This window comes from Hakea prostrata, chromosome 6, assembly GCF_041222555.1.
Source record: "Hakea prostrata isolate BN-2017 chromosome 6, UWA_Hpros_2, whole genome shotgun sequence".
NCBI classification, from domain to species: Eukaryota; Viridiplantae; Streptophyta; class Magnoliopsida; order Proteales; family Proteaceae; genus Hakea; species Hakea prostrata.
The window spans coordinates 24,513,340-24,523,640 of NC_142605.1; the positions used below are offsets into that span (position 1 = coordinate 24,513,340).

General features: G+C 36.7%; 2 protein-coding genes across 3 annotated transcripts; both read left to right on the plus strand.

The window, feature by feature from the left end:
• The first annotated feature begins 821 nt into the window (after positions 1–821).
• On the plus strand, positions 822–7,854 carry LOC149012795 (V-type proton ATPase subunit C-like). Of its 2 annotated transcripts, none has more exons than XM_089159273.1 (12): positions 822–966; positions 2,956–3,072; positions 3,193–3,261; positions 3,358–3,485; positions 3,576–3,675; positions 5,074–5,141; positions 5,310–5,451; positions 5,680–5,796; positions 6,030–6,155; positions 6,632–6,715; positions 6,854–6,933; positions 7,404–7,854. In XM_089159273.1, the coding sequence occupies exons 2-12, from the start codon at positions 2,959–2,961 to the stop codon at positions 7,501–7,503; spliced, it is 1,128 nt and encodes a 375-aa protein (XP_089015399.1). In that variant the 5' UTR covers positions 822–966; positions 2,956–2,958; the 3' UTR covers positions 7,504–7,854. The 2 variants fall into 2 exon arrangements, with proteins under 2 accessions (XP_089015399.1, XP_089015398.1); XM_089159272.1 differs by having other exon boundaries at positions 2,946–3,072; positions 7,404–7,853.
• A 1,085-nt stretch (positions 7,855–8,939) lies between these two features.
• LOC149012796 (protein BPS1, chloroplastic-like) lies at positions 8,940–10,016 on the plus strand. Its single transcript, XM_089157661.1, has one exon. The coding sequence runs from the start codon at positions 8,940–8,942 to the stop codon at positions 10,014–10,016; it is 1,077 nt and encodes a 358-aa protein (XP_089013787.1).
• Positions 10,017–10,301: the final 285 nt, after the last annotated feature.

Genomic DNA, 10,301 nt, shown 5'->3' on the forward strand with positions numbered 1-10,301 from the left:
TTTTTTTAATTAAAATTTTTACATACACACCCTACCTGCCATGAAACTTGTGACTCCTCTTTTAATCCAAAAATTATAGAAAAGTCCTAAAATTCAAATAAATTTTAAAATATGACTAAAATACCTTTATATGTTAAAATGACTCAAGTACCCCTTAGCTTAAACCCTATTTGCAAAGTAGAATCTAGCCAAGATAGATGAAGAGATTCTCCCTTCACCCATCTTCTTCATTTCCCATTTACTCAACTCTACCAAAGACTCAAGGAGCAAACAACCATCTCCATTTAAGATTAATCTTTGCAAATAGGGTTTAAGTTAAGGGATAATATAAGCATATTTTGGTCATATTTTAAAATTTATTTAAATTCTATGACTTTTCTATAATTTTAGACTAAAAGGGGAATCATGAGTTTCATAGCAGGGAGTGTGTATGTAAAAAAATTAAATTTAAAAAAAAAAAAGTAAATTGGTCATAAAAGTGATAATTTATCTTTAAATTGACTTTTTTATAGTATAACATAGCGTAGGAAGACAAATGCAAAGTATTAATTTTTTTGACTAAAAATAACATAAACCAAACATAAAAGTATTGATGAAAATTATCCAAATAAAAGAGACAATGGAGACTTTACTCTCTAAGGCTGAAGCAGATTCACCAATCCCAACTTGAAAAAAGAACAGGAAGAGAGAAAAACATGGAGATTCAATCAAGTCAAACACTACAGACATTTGCTGCTTCAAGGTGGGTCCCACTTCCACCTAGTAGCATAAAAATGATATTATTAAATGGGTCCTACACTCTTATTTGTGCGTGTTACAGCTGCTGGGCTTCTCTGCTCGCGCGTATTGACTATTGAGTCGAATTGGATTCCACCAGCAACGAGTTACGAGGGTGATCCGGTGGCCACTCACACTTCAGATTAGCCCGGAAATCGACCAAACAGCGTATCTTCGTTCATCCGGCAGGTATGCCTCATTTCCTCGGTGTCCTTTTTCCGTAAACTCAAAACTCAAATCCAATTTTCCTTTCAAGCAAATTATCTAGAACCGATCTCAGTAGATCCTCTCTGCACTCTGCATATCCAGACATAGCATTTCTCTCTGAGTATTCATTTTCTGCAACGTCCAATGCCCATTGTAGCTTTCGTCTTACAAGAAAGTTACGGTTTTTGTGGTTGAGTTTTTGATTGGCCTTTATTTTTTTAACTCAAATTTGGATCGGATCTGTTAAGCTGCTGGTATTGCTGACTTCTGGTTGTTTCTATGCATGTTTTTATCAAATACGATTTGATGTTCTTAAGTGAAATCTCTGTTATAGAATAGCTGAAAGTTCCTTTTGTGTAATTCTGTAAGTGATCTATACCCGTAGGACTTGAGATGCCAAGAGGATTTTCATGTCATAAAACATGTTATCCATTAAATTTCAAATGTGAGCTTCGGTCAAAAGTTAGTGCCAGTGAGATTCTTCTCTAGTGCACAAATCTGAGCTTTTGATTATCAATCTTTTCTCAAGTTTTATTATCTAACTAATTTCACAAGATCAAATCCTCAAATTATATAGATTTATAGATAAACCTCTTCACCCAGTGAATTCTAAATTAAATATTATCAATGAAGCAAGTTGAAATGGAGCTTTCATTAATTGGGCAGTATAATCTTATTAGATTATCTATGGGCTATTTAGGGAAAAGCATGCCAACTCCTGGACATTATTCGACTCTGTTCTTTATTTAACTGGCTTTCTTTTTATTAGTCTATCATTCAGAGGAGATTTATCTTCAATGAAGGCCTGGTCTGTGGGGTGAAAATCTGAGCTGGAACACTTATGGCTGCATTCTGGTTGAACCTGATTGACAGGAATTAAAAATAAAATAAAATAAAATAAAATAAAATAAAATAAAATAAATAAAATAAAAAGAGAAAAAAAGTCTGACTTGGTTTGGCCATGATGGTTGACTCTGATGTGTCACTTCATGGAGATTTTTCCATATAACAGTGAATATCCTGAGCTTTTGCATGGTATAGATGATAGAATAACTATTCTTTTCTTTCTAGTTCAAGATTTATTCTCATAGGTATCAAGAGGCATAATTAAGTTGAGTCCGGTAATAAAGGTCAATTTTCTTCAGCCTTGAATCCTAATAGTAAATTCTATCCCAGGGTAAGTTAGGGTTTTCTTCCCCAACCCCCCCCTCCCCCAAAGTCCTCAGGTGGATGCTGAGTTCTTGTATTTCTCTGGCACTACTTGTGGTGCTATTATTGAAGTGTATAACAAATATTGGGAAGACTTCAAGAGGAATTATGATATCTATTTGGTTTTTTCCCCTTTGTTTTGGTGATTTGAAGAATCAAAGTTATTGAGATTTCCTAACTTTTGTTCATAGCCCTACATTTTTAGCTACTTAAATAATCCCATATTGGAAAACTTTAAGGACTTGGATGCCTTCGTATGTTACTATGGTCTCTCCATGTAATAGCTTATGTGTTTGGGTTGAATACCTTCAACATGATATCAGAGCCGTTAGACCTGCTTTCTTAATATTACATTTGTGTACATTCACTCAAATAGGAGCCATATATTCCAGTGTAGTACCACCCAAAGTCTGGCAACATTTGAAGGGGAATGTTTGGAATTGTTCCACATTGGAAACTAGGGGACCTAAGATGCCTTCATTTACCAGTTAGGCCCCTCCATCTATAGCTTCTTTTGGGTTGGACACTAGAACAAAATAAGATGAATCAGCTTAAAGAAAAGATGAATTACTTTTTGCAACCATCTTGAAACTGATGGGTTATATGTATGGAGGAATAAAAACAATCACTAACCAAAGCCTCAAAAAGGGGAGAAGAAAAGGAAATGGCCCTCATTCTTTATTCTGTTGATATCTCCTGATTTTTTTTTCTGTTGATATCTCCTTTCTCATCCTTTAAAACCACGAAAGCAGTTCCCAACAGGCAATGGCATCAAAGTATTGGGCGGTTTCTCTTCCTGTTCAGACATCTCCTTCACCTGTATGGAACCGTTTGCAAGAAGCAGTCTCTAAGCACTCCTTTGATACTCCACTATACAGGGTAAACAAAACAGAAAGTCTGTTTTGTTTGTTTTGTTTTGTTTTGTTTTTATTTATTTTATTTTAATTCACATTTAGCAAACTTGATGTTTGGTTGATAATTATCTCATCCATACTGCAGTTCAATATACCTAATCTGCGTGTTGGAACTCTAGATTCTCTTCTGTCACTCAGTGATGATCTTTTGAAGGTATCATTTTCTATATTTCCATGCCTGTCATGTGACTAAATTTCATCTCTCTCATGTATTGAGATTTTTCTCTTTCTTGATTGGTGGAACTTGCAGTCCAATAGCTTTGTTGAAGGAGTATCTCATAAAATAAGGCGTCAGATTGAGGAGTTGGAGAGGGTTAATGGGACAGAGAGTGGTGCTTTGACAGTGGATGGAGTTCCTGTTGATTCTTACCTTACAAGGTAGTGATATGAAATGTTTTGACATTGGATTAGTTGCTGATCTTTCGTGGGTTTCCATTACTGAAATTGAATATGGCTTTGTAATGGAAGATTTGTCTGGGATGAAGCAAAGTACCCCACAATGTCTCCTCTCAGGGAGATTGTGGATGGCATCCATCATCAAGTGGCCAAAATTGAGGATGACCTCAAGGTACCTGTTTTTTGTGCTTGTGTGATTTGATTGATATTTACATCCATTACTGATTTTTTTGATCAGTAGTAGCTTTCCCCCCCCCCACCCCAACCCAAAAAAAAAAAAAAAAAAAGAGAACACCAATCTAGGCTTTAAGAACCAATTTCTGACTGCCATTTCTATCCTTTTGTTGTTCATGAATGGAAGTATATTTCAAAGGAACTGCCAAAATACTAAAGCCTGATGAGACCTTTGGAATAAAACTGCTACCATAACCATAAAACTGAAGTCTTGATTTTAGTTTTTGATAAAGTTCTGTGACATCATGTTGGTGGAAATATTGGGAGAGCATAGTTAGTTATTTATAATTGGTATTGTAAGGTTATTCAATTCCTAAAGTGAAATTGAGTATAACTTCGTCTGAATATATACAGTTGACATACTTATGCTCTGTAGGATACATTTATGAAGCTAAAACTCCATATCCTAAGGGCTAGGAGGAAATAAAGGTTGTTGACACAGTGCTATGTGCAAATTATGGAAGATAAAAAAGTGGTTAACTTAATTGACCAAAAGCATCAAATGGTGTGCCAATGGGACCTGAATTTGGTTTCTACATGAACATTTTCCCTTTAGGAAGTCATAGTATTTCATGGATATCTATTGAAATCCATGTGATATCATGATGGAAAAGAATCTACTGAAGAATCAGTGACTTTATTATTTTGATTGATTTTTCCTCTCCAAGATCTGCTGTGATTCTTCCCCTCTTCTCTGTCCCTCTTATTCTCTAATTTTCAACTAGTGAATCTAATTCTTTTCTGTTATTGAGAGTTATATAATTATCTGTCATTCTTTTACTCTGGTCCTATGCTTTATCAACTCTACATTGATCATGGATTGCTAGCATCTATTTGGCTCCATATTACATAGATTTTTTGGAACATTTATTATCTGATTATATTGGATCTTGCCTTGTGAACATGGTGATTTTTAGAACTAAAAGTCTACCTATGATGGTTTCTGGGACGTGACCCCACTTCATGATCTCAATTGTTTGGTTAATAATCTTTTGATCTGATTCAATTTTATTTTTTTTAATAATTTATCACATCATTGTTGCAGTTCACTTTTATCTTGCAGCTGATGTTTTTATTGCACCAGTTTGCTGTATGTTATGATGCATAACACTGTGCTGATTCTTATGAAAAAGTCATGAATTTAACTCTTGTGTTAAAATTCATAAGCCGCTGAATTCTCCAGCAACTATTATTGGGTTGTGAAGAGTCAGATTTTATTTTTCATTTGAGTCTTAGATTTAGAATATAAGCATTATATCTAGCTTTGTATTTCCCAGTGGCTCTGTATCTTTGGATTGAATGACAAAAATGCTTTTATCCACATGATTTGTGACAGGTTCGTGTTGCTGAGTATGGTAATGTGCGGAGTCAACTGAACACAATAAATAGGAAGCAGAGTGGGAGGTATGAGCACAGAGTCAGCTTAACACAACAATTAATATTTCTTTTTATATAACAAGAAGTAGAAGTTTAAATGCAGCTGCCTTGTTGGGTTTGTAATTTGGAACTTTGCATGTTTCATCCTTGTCAAGATTTCATGAGTGCTGTATTATTCATTTCTTCATTCTGCAGTTTAGCTGTCCGTGACCTTTCCAATTTGGTGAAACCTGAAGACATAATTACATCAGAGAATTTGGTGACACTTCTAGCAATTGTCTCCAAATTTTCACAGAAGGACTGGTTATCAAGCTATGAAACACTTGCTAACTATGTGGTAAGATTTGGCTATACTTTCTTTCATGAGTGATATGTTGGCAGATCCCCCAAATGGTAGGTTTGGGGTTTTTTGCTGCTGGATCAAAAAGTTTGATGTACTTCATTTCAATAATGTTATTCTTGTTCATATGTAAATAGTTTGCTGGCTATAAGGTTTTGTATATTTTGACTTTTTGTTCAATATTCTATAAAACTATTGCATAGTTTTTAAGTCAGATTCTTTTAGGTTCCCAGGTCTTCCAAGAAGTTGCATGAGGACAATGAATATGCCCTTTACACTGTAACTCTGTTTAGACGGGTTGCTGATAATTTCAGAACAAGTGCTCGGGAAAAAGGATTTCAGGTACGTTAGTAGCTCTTGGGGTACAGTAATGTCAACAGTTTGTTTTTTTTTTTTATCAAAGTCTTACATCATGGGTGGCACCCTTAAAAACTCCCACTCATACTCTGGATGGAAAATTTACTTGTCTGTGGTTGACTGGGAACTATTAAGTAACACATCACATATAATACTGATTCTGCTGCATGTATTGTCTCTTATTTATGGAGGTTTGTATGGTTTTTCATGTGATTCAGATCCGAGATTTTGAATATAGTCCAGAAGCGCAAGAAGGTCGAAAGCAAGAGTTGGAAAAATTGATGCAAGATCAGGAAACTTTGAGAAGCTCTCTTCTGCAGTGGTGTTATACCAGTTACGGAGAGGTATATTCCTGTTGTTATTGTTTCTGTTGTTTGAGACTAAGTCGTCTTTTATAGTTTCTAAAAATCATGGTAGCTTCTTTCAAAGAGGTACTAATTGGACTAACTTGATATGAAGCAAGTGGAGGATGTTCTTACAATGTGTAAATTTTTAAGGATTTATAAGAATATATTATTGACAATGGGATTTAATGCAATGAGTTTCATGTATGATCAGCAAACTCAAGTGTCTTTGTTCTGCCCAAGGATTGACCAGGCTTTGATAATAATATACTAATGGTAAAACACATTGCCATAAGAGCACAATTCTGAATTTAGAACTCATATAAAATCTATGTTCCAGCCTGTTTTACTTTTACTGTGAACTTTTCCTACTTGTTTACATATTGGCATCATTGTTCACAAACATACTTTTCTATGGTGTTTTGATAATTAACTACATATATTTCATATCTTGTGTGGATTGATTTATCCTGCAGGTTTTCAGTTCCTGGATGCACTTCTGTGCTGTTCGTGTTTTTGCAGAAAGCATTCTGAGATATGGATTGCCACCATCTTTCTTGGTACCCTGTGTTTGAACTGTCATCAGTTTTCCTTTTTCTCTTCATTTTTTTTTTTTCTATCTTCTTTTTCTCTTGGCGTATATCTTGAATCATGAATTGGCCCTTCGACAATGCTTTGGTATGTTGAATTTATTACAGGCAGCAGTTTTAGCTCCGTCAGTGAAAAATGAGAAGAAAGTACGTTCTATAATTGAAGGGTTGTGTGACAACACTAACAGGTGACTATTTGATTTGCTGAGTTTGTTTTCTGTTGATTCATTTAGCTATTCAAAACGTATTTTGTAGGATAAGAAATCCAAGTGTCATAATTCAATATAGAACATAAACCAGACTTGTCCTTCATATCACGATTTTGGATATGCTTCACCGACCCTTGAAAAAAACTGCTGAAACCTCCTACAATAGTAAAGATTGTCATTTGAAAGCCTGAAATATGGTACACAACTTACATATGTTACAAGTTGCAGACTTTTTAATCGAAGCAATTATGAAATACAATTCTTAAGGGACTGGGTTGCAAGACAGGCTTGTTGATGTTTTTTTTTTATCTTTTTTTTTTTTTTTTAATTGACATCTATTGAGTTTTTAGAGCATAGTAGATAATTTCACTTCTTAGAATAACTGTATATATTCTATGCATGTATTTGTGGGTTTATGCACCTCATGATGATAAATTGCATTGATGCAGTACCTATTGGAAATCTGAAGAAGATTCTGGAGGGATGGCTGGTTTGGGTGGGGATGCTGACACTCATCCATATGTCTCATTTACAATCAATCTCATTTGATCCGAGTGGTGGACAATCAGCTATTGAATCCTTCAGAAGTTAATTTTGCAATAATATTGGATGGAGATTTTTATAATGTAAAATAGCATAGATCCAACTAATTCTTTGGAAATTTAAAGAGATAATTAAGGGGGAATTCATGTTTCTTTAGAACTCTGCACTTCATATTCTACTTTGGAAGTTTAGAGATTCAAGTCAATCATCAGTGATTTGTTTAATAAGTAACTCCATTCAATGTTGGCACTACAACTTCAAACATAATTGAATTTTATTTTAATTTAATTTAATTTATTTTTGACAAAATTTGAATGTGAAAGTTTTTACACTCCATGCGAACACGGGCACACAAGAAAAATACGTATACCCCAGACGGTAGAATCGATCATTGTCTCTTCAATTAAAAAATATTGTTTAGTGAGAGGGTAAATGTGTGGAATCCGGATCTTCTCCCCGGGGGAGCACTCTCCCCCATGGCTTCCTGACCACAAACATCAGTGGGTCCCACTAGTAAAAAAAAAGCTTTTTTTTATTTTTTTTCCAAAAAGTGTTTTTCACTGTGGGACCATTGATATTTGTGGTCAGAAAGCGTGAGGGGAGCACTTTGTGCTCCCCGTACGGGTCGCTGATCCGGACTCAAATGTGTGGGTGTGGGAGGAAAAGAGTGTCTTTAAGCAAGAGAGAAGTTCTTATTTCTATTTCAAATTCAAGCATCCAATAATTGATTTAAACTAATTAGGGGTCTTCAAGTTGCGTCAAACGTACATAATTCAAGGTCTCCATTGGAGAGGCTCCCATGTCTTTACCCACTCTATCCAACTATTTGATGTGATGTTATGACACATGTTACACATCTATAAGGAAATGGATGGTCCATTTTGACAACAAGATGGACCAGATAAATTTCTCCGACTATAGTGTATTACCCACTTTTATAAATACTAATTTTTATTCTCATAAAGAAAAAGTCTATGTTTGGACCTTAAGCCCAAGAGGTAAGATTCAAGGTCCATATGAACTTTAATTCGAAATGGTCTATAATTATAACCGGTTAGTAATGGTCACAAAACTGCCCCAATCCGAAACCAAACTGTTAGTCAACCCAAACCTAAACTACACCAAATTGAAATCAAAAAAACTGTTAAGCCTAAACCGGCACCACGCCAAACCAAACCATTTGACACCCCTACGGATATATCGCCAGTGTGAAGGGTATTTCAGTAATTTAGGACTTACCGTGGACTGAGTCGACTGACTGTGGAGGTCCGAGGTCAAGATAACGGATACTTTTTAAGTTTTAACTTTTAACACCCCGGAGGGGGGCGGTGGCAATTCTCGTAATTTATGTTTATCTAATTCATAAGATCAAATCCGTTTCTCTGGCTGATTTCCTGTATCCTTCCCGATCGAAAACAATTTTTCCCCTTTCTCGACGGAAAATGTTTCTGACGGAGCCCGCTCGCCGCTTTCCATCTCTCAGCCATCGGTTCTTTGCCGGAAGACGATCTTCTGCTTCGATAAAGGATCTCGACCTGCTCTCTCAATCCTTTGATGAGAACCTCCTCCGTCGTCTCAAGACCCTAAATCCACCTTCCATTAATTTCTGCTGGCTCTCTCTTGCCATTAATTTTCTCTGTTATATACACGCCGAAGCAGAAAAGTTGGTTTCGGATCTGAAATTCTCAGGCTCCGAGAGATTTCTGGCTTCGTATTTGGATGATAGTCTGAAGCTCTTGGATCTTTGTAACTCGATCGTTCTGGAAATTGAACGATTACGACAAGCTCGGCTTCTGCTGGTCTCAGAGATCCAACTGTTTCGACGAGGACAGGCTCTGGCGCCGGAGAAGCTCTGCCGCTTGAGAGATTCGCTGTCTGAGTGGAGGAATCGCTCGATCGTTCTCACACATCATCGGAGGTTACTGAGTCCGGGTGAGCTGATCCGAGATCTCGCGCGGAGACTTGGAAATCCTCCAAGTGGCAAGATCAGAACCTTTGAAAACGTCGTCGATCGATTGGTCTATACCGTCGGAGCGATGACGGTCTTCGTTGCCGGAGCCGTCGTTTCTATCTTGACTGAGTCAACGGAAACGATTCAAGTCCGAGTCCCTGCCGAGTTTTCTTGGTCCGACGAGTTTACTGGCGTGGCTTCGGCGGTTGCCGTAGAGATCGAGAAGCGGTTCAAGGATGGCTCAGCTACCGGGCGGGTTGCGGAAGACGTGGCTGACGTGGAGAAACACGTGCGAAGCGTGTGTGACGTCATAGATGACGTGGTAGGAAAGGGTGTTCGTTTGGAGGGAAAGGAAAATGACAGGTTGGAAAGTAATTTCAAGGAGTTGGAGGCGATTACTATAACGTTAAGCGAGCGTTTGGATTGTCTGACTGATGGGGTTAATGGATTTTTTCGCTCTGTATTGAGTACGAGAAATAGTCTTTTGGAAAAAATCCGGGGAGGTTCGGAAATGAAATTGGAACAGAAAGTGAAGAAGGTAGAGGAATTAAAGAGGGAAATACAATGAGGAGCTGAAGGGGAAATGCATGGCTAGCAAGAAAATTGTATATGGCATTTGAATTCTATAAATTATGCATTTGGCAACGTTTCTATTCTCAAAGACCCATTCTTGTGTAAAATTATTCGGAATTTTTTTTTAAATATTTTACACCTGGGGAACCTTGATCAAAACCTGACTTTTCCAGGATAACATTCTACTCTCATCATCACTGCTTGCTCCTGCTACAGTGGTGTGTAGTTCTCAACCTAGGGTTCCTTCCACCAACACACCCACCATCACATGCTAGAGAAT

Bases quoted from the DNA above. Each gene is read 5' to 3' on its own strand.
- LOC149012795 (XM_089159273.1), top strand. From the start codon at position 2,959: ATGGCATCAAAGTATTGGGCGGTTTCTCTTCCTGTTCAGACATCTCCT. The intron at 5,797-6,029 runs GTACGTTAGTAG...CATGTGATTCAG, and splicing joins CTCGGGAAAAAGGATTTCAG to ATCCGAGATTTTGAATATAG. The intron at 6,716-6,853 runs GTACCCTGTGTT...AATTTATTACAG, and splicing joins GATTGCCACCATCTTTCTTG to GCAGCAGTTTTAGCTCCGTC.
- LOC149012796 (XM_089157661.1), top strand. From the start codon at position 8,940: ATGTTTCTGACGGAGCCCGCTCGCCGCTTTCCATCTCTCAGCCATCGG.